Here is a 22,671-nt window from a genome sequence, read left to right on the forward strand (position 1 = left end):
TTTTAAACAATGCTCTTAAACCTCTCCACAAAATCCTTGTAGCTATTTATCATGGCTCTGCCCACTCTATCATTTCTGCTCAGTAAGAATCAGGAGGTTCAGCATGGGAGTGTGACTCCATGGTGAGGGCTCAGTGAACATGCATAAGTCCCAAGTCTGATTTCCAAAACCAGAAAACAATCAGAAGGTTTCAAATCTCCCATTCTTCAAAAGATTGCTCCTCTTGTATTCTAAGAAATGGCAATTATATAAGACTTAAATCAGAATCATTTCCTCTTTCTCACTCTTTTATTGAGAAAGGGTTTCACTCTGTAGCCCAGGTTGCCCTTGGATTCACAGCAATCTGCCTGTCCAGTGCTGGGATTTCAGGAACTAACCACCATATCTGTATTATTTCTCTAAACCTAGGTATTTTACTTCACAATCAGATGGAGGCAGAATCAGGCAGATGGAGAAAGCAACCAACATAGAGATTATTATATAGATGAGGCTATGACGTAGAGTGAGATTATATGACTTGTTCATAAGAAGTTTGAGAATTGCCAAGACTTTATATACTTTCATACATACTCCAGCAGAGTCAAAAGAAAAATCCCTGCCACAAACAGTAGCACAGGGCTTTAATCCCAGGATGCAGAGGCAAGAAGTGGATCTCTGGGAATCTAAGGGCAGTCTAGTCTATAGTGAGTTCCAGGTAAGCCAGGGATACACAGTAAGAAGATGAGGGAGACTAGAGGGATGCCTCAACGGTTAAGAGCACTGGATATTCTACCAGAGGACTCAGACTCGATTCCCAGCACCCATCTGTGACTCCAGTTCCAGAGGATCCATATACATGGTACACAGACATACATGCAAGCAAAACGTCCATACATATGAAATAAAAACAATACAATTATTTTTAAAAAAGAAAAATCCCTTTTCAATAGATTAAACAACACTATACGAACTTATGCCTACTGGTATGACTGCTGGTTTGAAGAATCTGGCTGAAAAAGAGCCTCTTTAGAAACATCAGAATCATGATGAACCAACCCATTTATATCATTTACTTTCATTTCTGTTGCTGTAATAAAGCACTGACCAAAAGCAATCTAGAGGAGGAAAGAGTTTATTCACCTTACAATTCCAGGTCACAGTCTATCACTGAGGGAAGTAAAGGCAGAAACTTGAAGGCAGGCTTGCTGGCCCTTCCACACAGCATCCACTCTGACCAAGGTACTCATCTAACAGGCAAGACACAGTAGGAGCCATGAAGAATGGTACCTTTCTTTTCTTTCTTTCTTCCTTCCTTCCTTCCTTCCTTCCTTCCTTCCTTCCTTCCTTCCTTCCTTCCTTCCTTTCTTTCTTTTTCCCCCGAGACAGGGTTTCTCTGTGTAGCTTTGGAGCTTATCCTGGCACTCGCTTTGGAGACCAGGCTGGCCTCAAATTCACAGAGATCCACCTGCCTCTGCCTCCCAAGTGCTGGGATTAAAGGCATGCGCCACCAACGCCCAGCTAGAGGACAATTTTTGTAGAGTCTGCTTTCTCCATCTTTACATGGATTCCAGGGATAAACTAAGGTCACCAGGTTTTGCGTAGCAAGCACTTTTTTAACCAATGAGCCATCTCACCAACTTTGATCATCACCTTTATAATTATTATTGTGTATATGGTTTGTGTGTGCAAGGGTCATGCTCCATGGTGTGCATGTAGAGGTCAGAGAACAACTTTCAGGAATCTATTCTCCCTTTTAACCATGTTTCTAGAGATAAAACTTAGTTCAAAAGGCTTAGAGTACTCCTATTGTCATTCTCCAAGTGATCTAGGTATTAGGTGATGAGATCAGAATTTCATCTCTACTCTTAAGGTCTTTCCATTTTTCCTGTAGGCCATGGAAGACTGGGAGAATTTTTTTTTTTTTTTTTTTGCAAGGGAGTGGTTAGCTTAACTGCCAGCTTGACACAGTTTAGAGTCATCTGAGAGGAGTGAGCATCAGTTAGGGAATTGCCTAGATCAGATTGACTTGTGGCTGTGTCTGTGGGGTTGTCCTGATTGTTAATTAATGTAGGAGGGCCCAGGCCACTATGGGCAGTGCCATAGGTAGGCAAGCGGTTCTGAACCATGTAAGAAAGCTAGCTGAGTGTAATAAAGTCAACTAGAAAGTACCATTCTTAACCAGGCATTGGTGGCACAAGCCTTTAATCCCAGCACTTGGGAGGCAGAGGCAGGTGGATCTCTGTGAGTTTGAGACCAGCCTGGTCAAGAGCTAGTTCTAGGACAGCCTCCAAAGCCACAGAGGAACCCTGTCTCAAAAAACCAAAAAAAGAAAGAAAGACTGTCTCAATATGGCCCAGAGTAGCCTAAAATTTGCCATAAAATTTACCATGTAACCAAGGATGAACTTGAACTCTAGATCCTCCAGCCTCTACCTTTCAAGAACTGAAAGTAAGGTGTGTACCATCACAGCAAGCTAAGAACGTGGTTTCAAATAAATGACAGGGTTTCTTTGTGTAGCTTTGGAGCCTATCCTGGCACTCGCTCTGGAGACCAGGCTGTCCTCGAACTCACAGAGATGCTCCTGAACAGGGTTTCTTTTTAAAAAAATATTTTGTTTGTGGGGCTAGAGAGATAGCTCATTGATTAAAAGCACTGACTTCTCTTCCGGATGACCCAGGTTTAAATCCCAGCAGCCGGCACCCACGTTGCAGCTTACAACTTCTTTAATTACAATTCCAGGGATCTGACATCCTTGCACAGACATACATGCAAGCAAAACACCAATGCACATAAAATATAAATAAATTTAAAAATTTAAAAACTATTTGTGTATTAGTGTTTTGCAATGCCCAAGGAAGCCAAAAGAGGGCTCTGGATCTGGAGTTACTCAGTTGTTAACCCCTAGGGTAGGTGCTAGAGGGAAACCCTGTACTCTACAAGAACAACAAATGCTTTTATTCACAGAGCTGTATCTCCCTCCAGTCCTGTCAAATGGGTTTCAATTTGAGTCCTGGGTCTCATTTTACTTAGCATTCTATAATTCTGTACCAACTAATAACTTAATCTTCTATGTTCCTGTTTTCCAACATATCTAAAGCCTGTCAGGGGAACTCCTAAAAAAAACTTAACTGAGCCCTGAGTAGAACATTAAAATAACACAAAGGCAGAGGATGTGGCTCAGTAGGTAGATTGCTTGCCTGCCACGCATGAAGCCCAGGCTCAATCTCCAGTACTGCAAAACCAGTTTTGACAGCAGAAGCTTGTAATTCCAGCTTTCAAGAGGTGGCAGCAGGAGGATTACAAGTGTCAAGGCTTGGGAGCTAGTTTAGTTGGTAAAGTGTGAGCCTGAGGATTTGAGTTGATCCCTAGGAACCATGAAAAAAAGCTGGGCATGGTGGGACTGATTGGTAATTTCTAGCATGGGGAAGTGGGGGAAGCGGAGGAGACAAGTCGATCTGTGAGGCTCACTATTCTGGCCTACTTGGTAAACTTCAGGCTATTGAGACTGACACAAAAGACAAGGTAGATAACCCCAGAGGAAAGGTACTTGAAAGTTATCCATGGCTTCTATAGGCACATCTGTGCACTTGCACAATACACTTACACGCTCCATACACATGAAAAAAGGTCAGAAGAGGGCATCAGATGCCCTAGAACTGACCTTAGGGATGCTTATGAGCCACCATATGGGTGCTGGGAATTGAACCAGGGTCCTCTGCAAGAGCAACAGTAAGTCCTCTTAACCACTGAGCCATCTTGTTTTTTGTTTTTTCTTGGAGACAGGGTTTCTCTGTGTGGTCCTGGCTGTCCTGGAACTCTGTAGATCAGGCTGGTCCCGAATTCAGAGATCCCCCTGCCACTGCCTTCTGAGTGCTGGAATTAAAGGCATAACCACTGCCTGACTAATTTTTAAGATTATAAACTGGTCCTGAATAGTTTGATGACTACTGAAAAGGTTCTGCAGAGTTATGACATAGGAAGCCTTTGGGTTAGATGGATGCCTCTCTCCCCCTTTCCCTTTTCTGAGATCTGTACCCTTATGGTCATTTAGCTTCAGCAATACCAAGTGAGCATCTTAAAAATTCTGCCATATTTGGGGCTTGAGAGATGGCTCAGTGGTTAAGAGCACTGGCTGCTCTTCAAGAGGTCCTGAGTCCAAGTCCCAGCACCCACACGGTGGTTCAACAAGCCATCCATAATGAGATCTGGAGCCTTCTTCTGGCCTACATGCCAGAACATTGTACGCATAATAAATAGTTTTAGAAAACTGCCAATTAAATTTACAGCTCTAGATGGATGTGGTGGCTCATGCCTTTAAGCCCAGTACTTAGAAGGTAGATGCAAGGGGGGGATCTCTGTGAGTTGGAGGACAGCCTGGTTTATATACAGAGTTCTACGACAGGGCTATACAGTGAGACCACATTAAGAAAAAGAAAAACAACATGAACAGAGGCAAGAGAGAGTTAGAACCCCACTCTTATACTTCATTGTTTTTGAGACAGAGTCTTACTCTAGATTGGGTGATCTGAAACTTAACTCTTTGGACTCACAGCAATCTTCCTACCTCAGCTTCCTGAGTGCTGTGATTAAAGGAATGAGCCATCATGCCTGCTAATTTTAATTTTAACACTGCTCCTCCTAAGCCCTGAACTGAGACATTAAAAATAGATTTGGATACAACAGTCTCCACACAGTTTGCTTTAATTAGGTCATCATACCATGAATTCAGTCTTTTAAGACATCAACATCTAAAAGTTAACCAGCTGTTACAGATTAGATTTCCCTGGTCTATTTAACAGAGAGAAATAGACAGCCTACCTGAGAAAACAGCCTTTTTATTGTCCAGGGAGGCAGCTGGTGTTCCTGTTATAATCAGCTTGGAAAGAAAGCTGTATCCCTTCCCTCCCAGCTCTCAGCCTAGGTTAGTGATAAGGCACACTCTGCTATCGATGTGGAAGTGTTCCTAATCTTGCTCAGTGCTAAGATTTCCAGTTAAAAGAGGTGTGCCCGGCCGGGCATTGGTGGTGCACGCCTTTAATCCCAGCACTCGGGAGGCAGAGGCAGGCGGATCTCTGTGAGTTCAAGGCCAGCCTGGTCTCCAGAGCGAGTGCCAGGACAGCCTCCAAAGCCATACAGAGAAACCCTGTCTCGAAAAACCAAACCAAACAAAAAACAAAACAAAAAAAGAGGTGTGCCTGAAGCAAGCATGACTTTCCACAGCTAGATTTGAAGATTGCTGCATCAGCACTTCAGGCTGAGGATGCCAAGCAGCAGCGACTCCAGAATAATAAGAAACAAAACACATCACTCGTGTATATTATTAATAGATGATTTATAGGATGAGCTAATTGTAGTTTTGATTTTTGTATTTAGCACTCACATTCTACAAATTTCCCCCCACATTCAAGACTGTAGTTAAATTTGCATCTGGAATAGGCCTTGAAGAGGAGGGAGGGAGGGAGGTTTCTCCAGACAGAAGCACAGCTGCAGTGTAAAATGTGACTTAAAGGGAGAGGGTGGTGGTTACCATGACATTCTCTGGAAGAGGAATAGAGCTGGGATCAGATGGCCACAGGGGAGGCCCTCTGCAGTCCCTCCTTTCTAACAAGAACTTATAGGAGGCAATTAGGAGGAGATCTGGCTGAAGAGATCAGGCCTGTTAACTCCTCCTGTTCTGAAGCTTCAACTAACATTAAGATTTTGTTTGTTTTAGGGTCAAGCTCTGTTCTGGGTCTTGGTAGGTAAAAACTGAATAAAATACACTTCCTCCCTGGTAGGGTTAATAATTTTCATAAATTAGTGGTGGAGGGAACATTTGGATATCATGCACAAAGCTCTTGGTTAAATCTCTGAAATCAGAAACAAAATCCTGTAGTTAGTGATGAGAACAATATGACAGAAGTCATGGACTACTTCAGAAAAGGGGACTTGGAGTGAGGAGGTAAGAGCATGGTCTGGGGTACCACTCATTTGCAGCCCTTCCTACTCTGGAGTGCTTACTCCTCCTTAATAAATGTGTTCTACTAAAAATAAAGAGGGAGGGATGCTGATCGGTGGTGGCACACATTTTAATCCCAGCACTCGGAAGGCAGAGGCAATCGGATCTCTGTGAGTTCAAGGACAGCCTGGTCTACAGATTGAGTTCCAGGACAGGCTCCAAAGCTACAAAGAAACCCTGTCTTGACCTCCCCTCCAAATAAATAAAATAAATTGGGGGGGGGTTCTTGATAAAGGTAATATGAGTAAAACAAGTTTAAAAGGCCTATTTAAACTCTCTTAGGCTCATTTCAAAAGTATTGATGATTTTGTATTCCATTTAGAATACAAAAAAAAAAAGTTCCAGAATCAACCTACATTTTCAAACATCTTGGTTTCAGAACTGCTTATGAAAAAAACCTAATTACAAGATATTAAGATTTTTAAAATATATGCTGGGGTCTGGTTAGATGGTTCAGCAGGCAAAAGTACTTGCCATGCAAGCCCATGCCCTGAGTTAGATACAAAAACTTGTGTAAGGTGGGAGAAAAGAACTGACTCCACAAAACTATCCTTAGGCCTCTACATACAGGCATGCTTACACCTACACAACAATTAACACACACATTCTCATTCTCTAGCCAATTAAGGTCTTTAAGATCTTATTTTTAATTTAAGATCTTATTAAAAAATATAGGCAGTTGGGAAGTGCTGGCAGTAGCAAGACCCTTTCTGAAAAATAAATAAAGAAATTTAAAAATGCCCAAAGACTGAGGACTAAAGGGTAGGAACTAACTGCTTACAGGGCGGTTAGTTGTAGGAGACACTGGAGAAGAGCCTTCTGAGTAGCACAAATTGTGGCAGCAACAGAGGTCAGTTTGACCAGAGAAAAGAAGAAATATAGGATCTTTATAAGGTAAGTTAAAGGCTTCAAAGACTGAAGGGGAATTTGAGTGGAAACCGGACACTGGGGAACTACTCCATAGCCCAGGCAAAGATGATGGTGGCTTACAACAAGGAGCACAGAGAAGGGATCTGAATATGTAAAGGACTCAAGATTAAACCCCCAGAGAAAACCAACATTTAGACATTAGAGAGAGAAGCAAAGTGTGTAGTAAAGAAGGCTAAAGCATCCAGGAAGCTGAAATAAGAGGGTCAAAGAGTTAGGGGCCATTTACACTACACAACAAGACCCTGACTCAAAACAAAAATAAACAAAAAACCTACAAAGCAAATGAACAAACAAACCAACCAGACAAAACCACATCAGGTCAGTGGTGGATGCTACTTGAGAGTTAAGGAAAGAGGACTGACAGCTTGTAGTGTGCATTGCTGATTGAGTTCAGCATCAGTTTGATCACTATGATTATATTTTTAGCTTTAACTGCCAGTATGCCTAAGGAGGGGTAAGGTAGTCCATGCTGGCAATAAACAATTTTTTTTTGATAAAAATAGACCCTCTCCCAAAAGGTCAGTGAGTGAGATAACTCAGCCAGCAAAGGCACCTGCCACTCAACCATGCACACAAAATAACCACATAAAAATGCAATGAAGTTTTTTGTTTTTGTTTTTTTACTGAAAAGGAGCAGCTAGCTCAACAGAGAAAATTCAAGAGCAAAGTATTTAGCAACCACTAAGGGGACAAAGCTTCAAGGAGTAACTGTACTGACTATTCCAGAGATTACTAAAATGAAGAGTATCCATTGGATTTGGTAACATTGTAGCCATTAGTGAAGTTATCAATTTTCACGAGCAGTTAGAAGAGAAGCCAGATTGATATTGACTAAAGCTTCAATGAAAGATAAGAAAGTTGACTGGTATAGGCAGAAAACTATAAGAATTAAAAAAAAAATTAGACGGGAGGTGGTGGGGCATGCCCTTAGTCCCATCATTAGGGAGGCAGAGGCAGGGGAGTTCCAGGCCAGTCTAGTCTATAGATCTCCATAGACAGAGAAACTCTGTCTCAAACCCACACCCCAAAACAAACAAGTTAGAATGATGAAGCTGTGCCCAGTAGCACATGCTTGTACTCCTTGCACTGGGGAGGCTGAGGACAGAATGACTAAGAGTCCCTAGGTCAGTCTGGATTATATGTCAAGAAAAATGATAGCTAGAGGGGCTTTTGAGAGATACGGGAACATAATTTGAAAGCCTACGGAAAGAGGTTTTTGGTGACACAGGATTTGGTGACTGACATTGGAAAATAATGTTGAGGAAGCCAATGATCATACTTAAACCAGATGGTGATGACATTTGTTAGGAACAAAAATACTGCCAGATGTTGGGTGTCTTACGCCTTTAATCCCAGCACTTGGGAAGCTGAAGCAGGCAGTGTCTCTGGATTCGAGTCCAGCCTGGTCTACAAAGAGTTCCAGGACAGCCAAGGCTATAAAGAAAAACCCGTCTCAAAAAAACAAAAACAATGCTCCTCCCCACCGCCCCCCCCAAATATAGAAGCCAGAGCAAATTTATTTGCCTCCAAGAGTGTTTCCACCATAATATACATTGCTTTCCTATGAAGAAACCCCGCCCCCCAGAAGTGGTAATATAAAATGTGATTGAATTTCAGCACTGTACCACTTTCTGGTGTGATTAATCCCTTGGTAAGATTAAGCTCTTTTGGAGAGTATTAACACTTTGTCAATCTAATCTAATAGCCACACAAGCCAAGCAAATAAAATAAGCTTGCAGTGATGGGACACCAGGCACGGAAAGGGTCTCTCAATTCATGGATGAGGGGAGAGCTGGATCAGCCTGGGTCAGCTTCTCAAATGTTGCTATTATAATTGTTTGATAGCTAAAACACTGAAGACTTACAAAGTATCAATTTCAGTGTCCAACAGTGGAACTACTCCTCCCTCAATTAATTTGACACCTTCCAAGCAGTGTAGCATAATACTCCTTTGTTGGGGAGGGGGCTCAGGCCCCTCCCCTCCCTGAAAATTTATGGGCAGTTAACGGTTGCTAGGGGGGAGGGGCTCATGGGATCCCACCAGTCCTAAGGATCTATAGCAACTCATGGTTGCTGGGGGAGGAGCACATTTTCTTTAGGGTTGTAGCCTAGGCTTCTCTGAATAACCCCTCACCCACGTTCCTGTAAGTAACCTTAAATTAACTAACTGAGCCGCACACATACACAGAAACATAAATGAAAGTAGGGCGGGGGGGACTGTGAAGAAGGGGATCAGCAGGAATGGGGTGTGTGGAGAAAACGAAAAAAAAATTACCCTATTATTTTTGATATTACAGTGACTTTCCATATAGATATTATAGGAAACCTGACTCCTAAAGGAAAATAGACATCAATTCTTTCAGTAACACAGGGAAACTGCTTTACTTACTTAAATTGAGCACCTGATATCAAACAAGAACACAAATTTCTTATTTACTCATTCTGATATTTACGGTAGGTCGCAAGTGTTTGAGAAATTGAATTACGCAGGAACAAACTCGCATCTTTTGGAAAGGGTTAAGGGCTTAGCCATCCGGGTGGGGCGGGGGGAGGAGTTCAATTATTCAACAATGTGAGAAGAGCTAACATTCAGCACAGTACACCGACCTCATGGCTGAACCACACCGATAGCCCGGTAGGATCCAAACGCCTGGGATAATTAATACGATCACCTGATGTCATGTAAGAAGCCCTTAGGTCTCTTCTAGTCCCAGATTTTTCGCGTGGCCCAGATTCCAGAGCTATGGGGAAGAAGGGATCCCAGAAAGCCTGTTGATTCAACAGGCAACCCCAGTTCACAGTTCCGGGTGGTACTGCGTGGGGAAAGGCCTGGACATGCTGAGCAGCCACTACGCTTTCCTGTCCCCTTCCCCCGGCAGATCAGCAAAGGCCAGGGCCCCCCTTCTTCCCACAGCGGGCACCCCGAAGCCTCTTCCTTATGGGACCAGGCCCCGGGAGTCCGGCTCGCCACCTGCGCACGCCAGAAACACTCTCCAGGCTGAGCTTTACCTGTTTGAAGGCCGCTGTTTCTCCGCTGCGCCTAGCTCCCACGGAAGAAAATGGAGTCGCCGAACCGAGACTGGAAAGGATAGTCCGGACCCACCGCAAGGGTCCTCCGCAGCCGACGCCGCCGCCGCCACCACCGTCGCCGCTACTGCGTAAACGTGCTACGTCACTTCCGGCTCTCTGTCACTAGGAGTGGGCGGGTCACCTCCGGCGCTCCTTTCCCCTTGCGTGTCCGGCGATTTCGTCTCGAGTGTGCGAGCGCTGACTGAGGGTACATAAGGGAAGTAGCCGCCTTAGAGCAACCAGGAGGAAGCGGGGGCCCGAAGGCCACCTGGTTCAGCGTGTTCCTTAAGCCGCTCTAGCCAAAGAAACCATAAAGATTCAGGTTAAGGTGGCTTCACTTCCTTCTCGTCGTTCTCCCGCCCTTAGCTTCCGGTTCCGGGGAAGGGCCAAATTTTCTTGGATGATTAGGGGCTGTCGAATCCAGGATGGCTGTCTTATCGCTTCTGTTGTTGGGTGGTTTATGGAGCGCTGTGGGAGCGTCCGATATGGCTGTCGTTACTTGCGGCTCTGTGGTGAAGCTACTCAATACGCGCCACAATGTCCGACTGCACTCTCATGACGTGCGCTATGGGTCAGGTACTGAGGGGGATAGTCGGGTTGGGTGGGCTGCCTAGGCCGGGAGAACCCCCGGAGGGGGCGGGGCCTCAAGTTCTGAGGGCGTGGTCTTGGAAAGTTAAAGGTGTCCTAGGGAGATTCTCGACGAGGACGACCGAGTTGCTAAGGAAATTTAATCGTGATGTTAGTTTCTGTTTGATGAGTTATGTGCTAAACATATTACACATACACATTCCAATTTTAAACCTTGTGTTGAGATAGATAGTAAAGTTGTTTTCACAGGTGAAGAAATAGACTCAGAGATACTGCTCAAAGGCTTACAGCTAGTGAATGATGGAGACAGGGATTAATCCAAATCTATCCAGTTTTAAAATCTCAGATTCCATGGGCTGCCACTATTTTGTGCTGGAGAGAGAGACGTATTGACAACTTATGTTGAATCTCTGAGGTTTTAGATTTCAAGTCTCTTATTACAAACCTTTGTCTTGTACTTGTTTTATTAGCGCATACCTTTTGGCACTCTTTCATTTAGCAATAGCTTCCTTAAATAACTTAAACGTTGGCAGACATTGTAGAGAAAAGTCTGCTTTTTATCATATGCAATTAATGCTAAGTATTTGTGGGTTCATTCATTCGGCATAGATGTAAAGAGCTCCTTCTCTGGTGTCTACTATTGTTCTAGACAGGAGATACAGTAGTGGATTAAACAACAAAACAAGACAAATAGCACTCAAAAGGCTGAATTGGGAGGATTGTGGCTTCAAGATTAGCTTGGACTACATAGTGAGAGCTATCTCAAAACAACACAAAAGAACTTCAAAGGTGGGGGCTGGAGAGATGGCTCAGAGATTAAGAGCACTGTTGCTTTTCAGAGGTTCTGAGTTCAATTCCCCCAACCACATGGTGGCCCACAACCATCTATAATGAGATCTGGTGCTCTCTTCTGGTCTGCAGGCATATACATAATATAAATAAATCTTTTTTAAAAAGTTCAAAGACTGGCTGATTATAATTAGCTAATTGTTAGAATATCTACCAGGCATTGGAAAGGTTCTGTCCCCATATTGGGGTGGGTAATAAAAGTTATGAGATTCAATGTGAGATGTAAAAGAGAAACTAACCCATCTGGTTTAGTCTGTAGTTCCCAACTCTAAGAACCTGTCTGACCAGTTTAGTTTATGGGGATGTATAGTCAGCATTGGTATATCTTTGTAGTCCTAGCCACCTTATTCAGTAAATACCTAGCTATATGTCGGGCTTACTACATTTTAATTCAATCTGTTTCCTGTTTTGGATCTACTAAAATAAAATGTAATTAGAGAGAGGTCTAGCAGACTTCAAATCTCTACCAGTGGTCCTTGTGGGTAGCCAGATTTTGAAACAATGTTCAGTCTGAGCCTTAAGAGAGGAATCTGTGACACAGAGTTATATACAATATTTTTTAAAAGCTTTTTTTTTTTTTTTTTTTTTTTTGAGACGAGTCTATCTAGCCCTGGCTGCCCTGCTCTCAGGAACTTAATATGGAAACCAGACTGACCATGAACTTGCAGAGGTCCTCCTTCATCTGCTTCTGGAGTGCTGAGATTAAAGGCTTTAATTTTTTAATCACATTTATCCAATGAGAGAGAGAGTGCCAGTCTTTACCATTTTACTGCCTAGATACAACATTCTTGTCCAGATAGTGGTTGAAGATACATGAATAGATCAGATTGCTCAGGATGAGCTATGTGGTTCTCAATCTGAAAAATTATAGTAAATGTTACTTGAATTTATTTGGATACCCAAGTGTTTAGGAACAGAATAAGGCCAGATAGAATTCTGGCTACTCCCAAGGTATAAGGAGGTCTCCCGAGGAAGTAGAGAGTTGAAAAGAAAATGAAAAATTAAAGAGATGATTAAAATGTAGAGAACAGTGCTGGAGAGATGGCTCAGTGGTTAAGAGTACTTGTGGCTCTTAGAAAGAATCCAGGTTCAATTCCCAGCATTCACATGGTTAAACTAACTCTAATTCCAAGGGATCTGACTCCCTCTTCTGACCTCTGTGTGCACAAGCATGCACAGACATACATGCAGGCAAAATACACAAAAAGTAAAATGAATAAATCTAATAAAAATTGTTTCTTTAGAGGTAGAGATCAAGACTGAGTGAGCTGGAAGGCATTAACAAGAAGTGGGAAGGGGAACTGAGTCAGGAGTCACAGAGGCAGGTGGATCTCTATGAGTTTCAGACCAGCCTGGTCTACATAGGAGTTCCAGGCCTGCCAAGGATACACACTGTAGACAGATCCTGTCACAAAAATTAAAATAAAAATTAAAAAAATGGAAGGCTATAAAAGATGTAACAAAGACATGGGTTGAGTAGTAGAATAGATTAGGGGAAAGGAGCTGATAGTTTGTTACATTCACCAGATAATTAGTAAAACGCCTGAGGCTTTGTTACTTTGTTGGAAGTATCCTCCAAAGCCTGAAGTCAGGCAGGACACTGGAAAGTCCACCCAGGAAGAAAAGTATCTCTGGAGTTTTTGAGAATAAGTAGACTGGAAGAATTTGACAGAAAATAGAACTGGAGAAGAAAGATGTCCCTGGGACTCAATGTGTTGCAATAGTAGTATTCTAGAACAGGTTACCTAAGTTCAGCTCCAGACTGGTCATAGCTCCATGACCTTGGGTACATTGCTCACCCTTCTTAACACTCCAGTGTAAAGCTGGGACAGTAATAGTACCTGTCTCAGAATAAAAGGTATCAGTTATGTGAGAACAAATATTCAAGCAGGGTAGGAGGCTGTTAATCCTGTCATACAGGAGGCAGAGAGAGGCAGTTCTCTGAGGACAGCTTGGTCTACCTAGTGAATTTTAGACCAGCCAGTGCTACATAGTGAGACCCTGTCTCAAACACACAAACAAAAATCCAAATTAGGGGCAAGGTGGTAGTGGTGCACACCTTTAATCCCAGCACATGGGAGGCTGGTGGAGTTCAAGGCCAGCCTGGTCTACAGAGTGACTTAGTTCAAGGCCAGCCTGGTCTACAGAGTGACTTTTAGGGCAGCCAGGGTTATACGGAGAAACCCTGTCTTGAAAAACAAACAAAAAATCCAAATTACTCAGGCAAAGAATTTGGTAAGTGATAGTACATTTTTCTTTAACGCTTACAGCTAAATGCCAGACAGTGGCACACACCTTTAATCGCAGCACTGTGGAGGCAGAGGCAGGTGGATCTCTGTGAGGCCAGTCTGGTCTACAAAGTGAGCTACCGGACAGCCAGAACTTCATAGAGAACCTGTCTCAAAAAACAAAACTACAGTTAAATATTTCACTCAGTATTTTTTTTCAAAGATTTTATTTATTTATTTATTATGTATACAACATTCTGCTTCCATGTATATATGCACACCAGAAGAGGGCACCAGATCTCATAATGAATGGTTGTGAGCCACCATGCGGTTGCTGGGAATTGAACTCAGGACCTCTGGAAGAGCAGTCAGTGTTCTTAACCTCTGAGCCATCTCTCCACCCCTCACTCAGTATTTTTAACATGTACAAATTTATATGATCAAAGAATATTTTATTTAGTTTCAATTTTGGAGAGAGATGGCACTCAGGACTGACATAGAACTTTCCAGAGGACAATTTGAGGCATTCAGGGTGTGTGTGTGTGTATTGGGGGGGGGAGTGTGGGGGGGCTGGTTCTCTCCTACTGTGGATCCTCAGGATTAAACTCAAGCCATCAGGCATGACATCGAGTACCTTTAATCACTGAGTCAAGTCATTGGCCCCTTTTATATTTGTTTTTTTGTGGGGAGGGAGCGTTGGAGACAGGGTTTCTCTGTGGCTTTGGAGGCTGTCTTGGAACTAGCTCTTGTAGACCAGGCTGCCTCTGCCTCCCAAGTTCGGGGATTAAAGGCATGTGCCACCACTGCCTGGCTGTATTTGTTTTTAAATAGTATTTTTATTATTTTTGATTTATGTGTGTGCTGGGTGTGGTGATACAGACCTTTACTTCAAGCACTCAGGAGGTATTGGCAGGCAGATCTCTGAGTTCCAGGCCACCCTGGAACTGCAGAACAGCCATAACTACATAGAGAGAACCTATCTCAAAAGAAGAAAAAGTGTATGTGTGTGCAAGTGCTCATGAGTACAGTTGCCTATGAGGCTAGAAGTTCTGGGTCCCCTAGAGTGAGAGTTAATGGGTAGTTATGAATGCTCTATATAGGTGCTGGGGACTGAACTCCAGCCCTCTGGAAGAGCAGTACTCTTGTAACTGTCTCTCCCCACCCCCTTTACACTTTCTACCTGCATTCTGGAAATTGATGTTGTCAGGCTTGTGTGACTTGTGCCTTTACCCACTGAGCCATCTCCCTGGCACTCACTTTGTTATTTTGGGGCATGATCTCTCATAGGAACCTGGGGCTCACCAATTTGTCTATGCTGGCAGGTCAGGTGGCTCAAGGTTGGCTTTCTCCCCCTTTCCAGTCTTGAGATTACAAGTGTGAGCCACAATGCCCAGCTTTTTTATGTGGGTTCTGAAGATGGCACGTAGGTAACCAGGCCTGCTGGCATGTCTTTACCTGATGAGCCATCTTGCTAACCTACTCCCATGGAATTTTCTGATGTGACATGTTAAAACCAATCCTTTTCATGTTTATTTTGTGTGGGGGAGGATGTGTTTGTGTCATTGAATGCATCTGGTAGCCAGAGAACAACTTGCTGGAGTCAGTTCTCTTTCTACTATGTGGGTTCTGGGGATGAACTTGGGCTGTCAGGGTTAGGCAGGAGGTGCCTTTACCTGTATCTCACTGGCTTTTTCACACATTTTAATATGTATCTCATCTGCAGTATATGAAAACATTTAGCACGTTTTACATTTTAACATTGTGGTTGCGTAAGTAAAATTTTACCAACATAGTATTTCCTCCATACCATACCACTTTTGTGACAGGGCACATCCTTGGACCTGGAAGAAGAAGGGTTTAGGTTGAACTCTCTTGCTTTTTTTTTTTTTAATCAATTTAATTGGTCTATGTATTTAATATTAGCTATAATTAGTACAGCAGGGGACAGAAAGCTCACAGGCTATTCAGTTTCACAAGAAAGTCTGGTATTTGCCAATAATATCCTAGGGTGTTGGTGGACACATTCCTGAGGAATAGGGTCTCATTCCTAAAGAGAGCATGTTTATTGTAGGTGCCCCTTGATCAGGGGAAGGCTAACTGGTGGGCCCATAGGAGGTCTCAGACTGTCTAAGGAACCGTACTTCTTGGTGGTGGGGTCCCCATCTTGGAACTTAGTGGGAGCTCAAGCAGTTTTGGCAGTCACAGCAGCAGCTGCTACAGTCTCTCTTCTCTGTCGTGTCATTACCTACTGGGACGGACCTGCAGCTACTTGGACAGGTCCTTCTGGGGATTGAGCAACTTTAGCTGGTGAATTCCTCTGCTAACTGTTCTCCCAATCCCAGCACCTCCAACAGAAGGAGCAAGTGGCTTCCAAGCACTACCAGTGTCTTTAGACAGTAGTTTTCATAATCATGAATACCAAGTTCTCCACACACACCACCACCAGATCTAAAACTGTTTTTCTTCATACTCTGCCTGTTTAGCATCCTGTCTCGTTGCTGAACTCATCACAGTCACAGAAGATTAAATTCATAGCTTGTCCTAGGCCTTAAAGGTGCAATGAAAATTCAGCAAATGGCCATCTCACAGGACATGTCTCATTCTATAGTCAACATACTACAGCATAGTGTTCTTCTTACCTATAGTCATGACTGCTCTTAAAACAGTAGCTACTGGTTTTGTTTTGTTTTGTTTTGTTTTTGTGGTTGGTTGGTTGGTTTTTTTTTTGAGACAAGGTGAAATTTCGCCAGGCGTTGGTGGCACACGCCTTTAATCCCAGCACTCAGGAGGCAGAGGCAGGCGGATCTCTGTGAGTTCAAGGCCAGCCTGGTCTCCAGAGCGAGTGCCAGGATAGGCTCCAAAGCTACACAGAGAAACCCTGTCTTGAAAAACCAAAAAAAAAAAAAAAAGAGTGAAATTTCAAGATCTTTAATATCTAGGGAGGATATAAATGAAGGTGTGATACAGGTGTTCTTAAAAACAATGTAAACAGGTCTGGAGAGATGGCTCAGAGGTTAAGAGCATTGACTGCTCTTGCAGAAGTCCCGAGTTCAATTCCCAGCAACCATCTATAATGAGCCCTGGTGCCCTCTTCTGGCCTGCAGGTGTACATTTAATAAAAACAGAACAACAACAACAACAAAAAACAATGTAAAGTTTGTAGAAGCTTTACCAACCATGGATGAGTTCTTGCTTGCTGCCATCATATTGAAAATGGCTCTTCAGAACCACTCCAAACTGCTGCTCCTCTCTGCCTTACTTTTTTTTTTTTTTTTTTTTTTTTTTTTTTTTGCCTGCAGGTAGTGGGCAGCAGTCAGTGACAGGTGTAACCTCTGTGGATGACAGCAACAGTTATTGGAGAATACGGGGGAAGACTGCCACAGTGTGTGAAAGGGGAACCCCCATCAAGTGTGGCCAGCCCATCCGACTGACACACATCAATACTGGTCGAAACCTCCACAGCCACCATTTCACTTCACCTCTTTCTGGAAACCAGGTGAGGGGGAATGAAATGTATCATCCCTGCAGTATTGGTCAGGGTTCTCCAGAGTCAGAGAATATCCAGAATGAATCTGTGTGTGTGTTTGTGTGTGTGTGTGTGTGTTTGTGTGTGTGTGTGTGTGTTTGTGTGTTTGTATATACATATATATGTGTGTGTGTTTGTATATACATATATATGTTTATATATGTGTGTGTGTATTTGTGTGGGTGTGTGTGGGGGGGTTATTGGAGTGACTTACAGGCTGCAGTCCAAGAATGGCTAGTTATGAATGGAAACTCCAAGAATCTAGTAGCTTCTCAGTCCCATGAGGCTGGTGCCCCAGCTGGTCTGCTAGGACACTGAAGAAGGAATGGAGGTGCTGACAAGGTGAGGCCAAGCAGGTAAAGAACAAACCCTTCCTTCTACCATTGTCCTGACATACATTTCTAGCAGGTGGGGCCCAGATAAAGATCTGGGTCACAAGTGTTCCCTCCACTTCTAGATTATAGTTCATTCCAGACAACCAAGAATAGCCATCACACCTGCTCTGCCTTGCTCAGTTGACTTGTTTGATCTCTTGGTTCCTTCCTTCCTTCCTTCCTTCCTTCCTTCCTTCCTTCCTTCCTTCCTCCCTCCCTCCCTCCCTCCTCCCTCCCTCCCTCTATTCCTCCTTCCCTGCCCCCTCCCTTCCATAGGAATTTAGCAGACTCATTGTATCCCGGATAAATATTAGAATGAACAGCTATTTGTTAGAAGTACTTTGGCAAGCAAAGACAGGTGGATCTCTGAGTTTGAGGTCAGCCGGGTCTACAGAGCTAGTTCCAGGGCAGCTAGGGCTGTTCGAGACAGAGAAACCCTGTCTCGAAAAACCAAAAAGAAAAAAAAAAGAGGAAGAAGTACTATTTTGACCTTGAAGAATCCTTGTGGAAAACAGTGATTGTTTTGCTGAAAGGGCATTGTAGCCATCCCAGGACTTTGGTCACAAGATACCTCAGGCACATCTGAGGCTCTTCTATTATTATGTATTGCAGGCGATACGTAATAAAGGATTAGAGTCATGGGGGCATGTGATGCTCTCCTTTAGTAAGACATGTAAATTAGACCTTGGTATGAGGAACAATCAATAAGTAAGATTTTGTACGGCTGTTCTTGGTTCAGTACCTCAGAGAGGCTAGACTTTTCCTGCTGCCATTTAGGCCTTAAAATTTCACCTTGGAATGCCTTCTTTCTTCAACCAACCCATGCTATATGGTGTACTCTGACACTTCCGAAAAATGGGACATTTCACAAATTTGTGTGTCCTCCTTGAGCAGGGACCATGCATTACAATCTCTGTATTATTCCAATTTTAATGTATGTGCTACTAAAATGAGCACATTAACCCTTTTCTTTGTAGGTATGAATGTTCTCTTTTCTGCAGACTTGGAGAAATGACTATCTCATAAGTGTGCCAAGATATCTCTTTTTGTTTGTTTTTGTTTTTCGAGACAGGGTTTCTCTGTGGCTTTGGAGACTGTCCTGGAACTCACTCTGTAGACCAGGCTGGTTTCAAACTCAGAGATCCGCCTGCCTCTGCCTCCAGAGTGCTGGGACTAAAGGTGTGTGTCACCACCACCCGGCTGCCAAGCTATCTCTTAAGCTCCATCTCTTTGCTACTTTTTAAAACCTCATCTGCCATATTAGTGAAGCAAATGTGCTACAGTTAACATAGCAATGTTGACAACATTATTCCTAACTAAAGTCCATTGGGTAGTCTTTATTTTAAATAATTTTATTTAATTTTATTTTATATGCATTGGTGTTACACCTACATGTATGTCTGTGAGGATTACATGTCTCCTGGAACTGGGGTTACAGTTTTGAGCTGCCATGTGGGTGCTGGGAATTGAACCTGGGTCTTTTGGATGAACAGCCAGTGTTCTTAATTGATGAGCCATCTTTCCAGCCCCCAAACCCCCCACAGGGTATTCTTGTTTTAGTTTTTTGTTATGAGATTTATGTGTATGAGTGTTTTGCTTGGGTGTATGTATGTGCCTCATATGCCTACCTAGTGCCTTCAGAGGTCAGAAAAGGGCAGAGTCCCCCAGAACTGCTGTTACAGATGGTTGTGAGCTTCTGTGAGAGTGCTGGGAATCCAACCTGGATCCTCTCAGACTGCACCTAGTGCCCTTATTTGCTGAGCTGTCTCTGCAGCCCCCATTTCTTTTGTTTATCCTAATGTCCTTTTTCTGTTACAGGATATACTTTTAGTTGCCATGACTCATTAGACTCCTCTAGCTGTTGTAGTTTTTAAGATTTTCCTTGTTTTCACTGACTTTGACAATCTTGAAGAATAACCCACCTTTGGAGTCTAATGTTTTTCTTACGATGAAAGCTGTGAGGAAGACCATAGGGTAAAATACCATTTTTTTTTTAAAGATTTTATTTATTTATTATGTATACAACATTCTGCTTCCATGTATATCTGCACACCAGAAGAGGGCACCAGATCTCATAACGGATGGTTATGAACCACCCTGTGGTTGCTGGGAATTGAACTCAGGACCTCTGGAAGAGCAGTCGGTGCTCTTAACCTCTGAGCCATCTCTCCAGCCCGTAAAATACTATTTTTATCACATCCTATCAAGGGTGCATTCTGTCAACATGACTTATGACAGTAAATTTAACCTTGCTCGCTTGGTTTCACTGGGTTTCTTTTGTAAAGTCATGCTTTTCATTTTGTCCTCTATGAAATCTCTGTGTCCAGTCCACACTTTGGTAGTTAGGAGATTATATTCCTTGACATTTGGCTGAAATAGCTACATAAATTATTTGGATTGGGTTGGGTATGTCTTTTCTCAATTCATTTATTCATTTATACCAGTATGAGCTCATATATATTTTGTAATTTGAATTATAACCCAGTGTTGCAGAGGTTTTCTTGTCCTGCCAGGTCCTGCAGCTGCCTTGCCCCAAATAAACACACAGAAACGCTATATTAATTATTAAGATGTTGGCCAATGGCTAGGACTCCTTACTAACTAGCTCTGTATTAATTATTAACCTATTTCTATTAATCTAAGTATTTCCATGTGGTTTTATCTTACCAAAAAGAAGGGTCCGGACCTGTTACTCCTTGTCTCCCTCTGACTACCTTTCCCAGAATTCTCATCTCCTAGTCCCGCCTATCTTTCTGCCAATATTGTGCAAACAGTGTTTTATTTATCAACCAATAAGAGAAACATATATACAGAAAGACATCCCCCATCATCCCAATATTAACTGTCTTCATTTTATTGTTCAAATTATTCAGCTTTTGCCTTTGGCAATTCTTTCAGCTGACTTACATGTCTATCCATTTGATGGAATCCAATCACGTGTGTGCACATACATGCATGCATTTTAAAGCACTTGCTTATTTTCTGGTACTAAAAGATGCTCAAGGTTCATCTAGTGTATTTCTTGCCTCACTTCTGAAATCCTCTGTTTCCCTAGTGAACCTGCTTCTGTTTACTAGAAAATAGCATTAGAACCAAGATCTAGGCTCTTCACAAGCGTGTGCTGCTGGGACTTCTTTTATGTCCTCACCTGACAGAACAAAGAAGTGTATGTTTATGCTGTCCCTTCCCCACAATTTAGAATAAAGTTAAGATAAATAGTAAAGAGTTTGTTTAGAAGACCATATACAGCAGTGTGCACCCAGAGTCTCAGTTGCTTAAAAGGAAGATTACTTGAGTCCACATGGGCTCATAGCCATCTTGGGCAATAAGCAACACCCTGTCTTTAACTCAAGAAATTAAGCCGCTGAGCATTGGTGGCACTTGCCTTTAATCCTAGTGCTCAGGAGGCAGAGTCATGTGGATCTCTGTAAGTTCAAGCCAGCCGAGTCTACAAATAAGTTCCAGGATAGCCAGAGATGTTATACAGAGAAACCCTATCTCTAAAAACTTAAAAAAAAAAAAAAAATTAATGAGCACCAGCAAGATGGCTTAGTTGGTAAAGGCACTTGATGACCTGAGTTTGATCTTGTACCTACCTACCTTGTGAAAGGAGAGCCAGCTCTTAAGTCGTCATGTGGCCTCCAAATGCATGCCATAGCATGTGTGTACCCACACATAAGTGGTATTTAAAAGGCAAACAGGAAAAAAAAAACTTAAGAATAAAACACATGGCAGGTATAATATTAATTTAAAAATTAGTGTTTTGAGTCATAATCTAAGACTAGTTTTCTCTTGTGTTCTTTGTGTCTTTTTATCTTTCCATAGTTTATTTCATTTTAAAATTTCTTCAACTAGCAAGAAATGGTGATACATGCCTTTAATCCCAACACGTGGAAGGCAGAGGCAGTTCGATTTCTGAGTTTGAGGCTAACCTGGTCTACAAAGCAAGTTCCAGGACAGCCAGGGCTACACAGAGCAGCCCTGTCTCAAAAAACTGAAATCCAACAGCAACAACAATTAAACAAACAAACAAACAAAAACCCCAAATTTGTGCAAAACAACAGAAAGTTCCAGTTTTTTTGGGGGGGGATAATTTTACTTTTCTTCTTATTGACTCCTTATTTATTTGGAGACAGTGTCTCTTGTGATGTAGGCTCCCCTCATACTGCCTATGTAGCTGGATGGTCTTGACCATGACCCTCCTATCTCCACTTCCCAAATGTTAGAACTGTAGGTGTGCTCTACCATTCTGAGCTCCTGTCCTCCACTTTTCAGACCTGACAATATGTTAACATTGCCACTTTGTTTCTCAGGAGGTGAGTGCCTTTGGGGAGGAAGGTGAAGGCGACTATTTGGATGACTGGACAGTGCTCTGTAATGGCCCTTACTGGGTGAGAGATGGTGAAGTGAGATTCAAACATTCTTCCACTGAAGTACTCCTGTCTGTCACAGGAGAACAATATGGTCGACCTATAAGTGGACAAAAAGAGGTACATGGTATGGCCCAGCCAAGTCAGAACAACTATTGGAAGGCCATGGAAGGCATCTTTATGAAGCCCAGTGAGTTGTTGAAGGCAGAAGTCCATCATGCAGAGCTATGACTGTAAATCCTCTGAGCCACTGTCACCACACAGTGTTTGTAGACATCTGTTGCTGCTTTACCCTGGGATCCCTGCTCCAGGTTCTGAGCAGTGGCTTAGGCCCCACTGAGATGGAGGGACACAGTAGAAAACAGTGGCTGCTTTTGGACCTGCAGTCCTTCACACTCGAATTGTTGACCTCCCAGATTTAGAGAGGACTTGTTTGTGAAGGCAGAGATCTTTTTCATTCATACTGATAAGAGAAGCTGAGGAACCTCCCTCTTAGCTGGGAAATTTTACCTTCAGTCATCATGGCTTGTTCACTTGTCTGACTTTCCCTTATTTTCCTTTTTCCAAAATGATAAATAAAAATTTAAAAAGAATTCTAGTCATTGTGTAGTCATTTATTCGGGGGGCTATTTCAGGATCTGCAAGCAAAATCCTCAAGTCCTAAGACTTTCAAGATGCTGGGAATCTTCACCGTGGGCCATTTTACTAGGTTTATTTGCATATAAGCCTTTTCTTTCTGTACCTTCACTTCTTCCCTCCC

At 42.8% G+C, this 22,671-nt stretch overlaps 2 protein-coding genes and 1 non-coding gene across 5 annotated transcripts in view; 1 reads left to right on the plus strand and 2 right to left on the minus strand.

Annotated features, from left to right (window-relative positions):
* Supt6h (SPT6 homolog, histone chaperone and transcription elongation factor) overlaps positions 1-10,320 on the minus strand; it is a 37,620-nt gene extending 27,300 nt beyond the window's left edge. Inside the window, exons 1-2 of one of the 3 annotated variants that reach the window (XM_027426595.2) lie at positions 9,917-10,320; positions 1,120-1,226 (exon numbers count right to left, since the gene is read on the minus strand). The gene's annotated coding sequence lies outside the window, so the exon portion shown is untranslated. Of the gene's footprint in view, positions 1-1,119; positions 1,227-9,514; positions 9,649-9,916 lie in introns of all 3 variants that reach the window. The other 2 variants (XM_027426596.2, XM_027426594.2) reach the window with 2 other exon arrangements.
* Positions 10,321-10,353: 33 nt separating this feature from the next.
* Sdf2 (stromal cell derived factor 2) lies at positions 10,354-22,509 on the plus strand. The gene is made up of 3 exons (XM_027426597.2): positions 10,354-10,552; positions 16,941-17,137; positions 21,855-22,509. Exons 1-3 carry the CDS (start codon positions 10,402-10,404, stop codon positions 22,140-22,142), a joined length of 636 nt encoding a protein of 211 aa, XP_027282398.1. The 5' UTR covers positions 10,354-10,401; the 3' UTR covers positions 22,143-22,509.
* LOC113831371 lies at positions 18,391-18,498 on the minus strand. The gene has a single exon (XR_003487387.1). It is a non-coding gene; the product is annotated as a U6 spliceosomal RNA (small nuclear RNA).
* Positions 22,510-22,671: the final 162 nt, after the last annotated feature.

Source organism: Cricetulus griseus, chromosome 7 (genome assembly GCF_003668045.3).
Source record: "Cricetulus griseus strain 17A/GY chromosome 7, alternate assembly CriGri-PICRH-1.0, whole genome shotgun sequence".
NCBI classification, from domain to species: domain Eukaryota; kingdom Metazoa; phylum Chordata; class Mammalia; order Rodentia; family Cricetidae; genus Cricetulus; species Cricetulus griseus.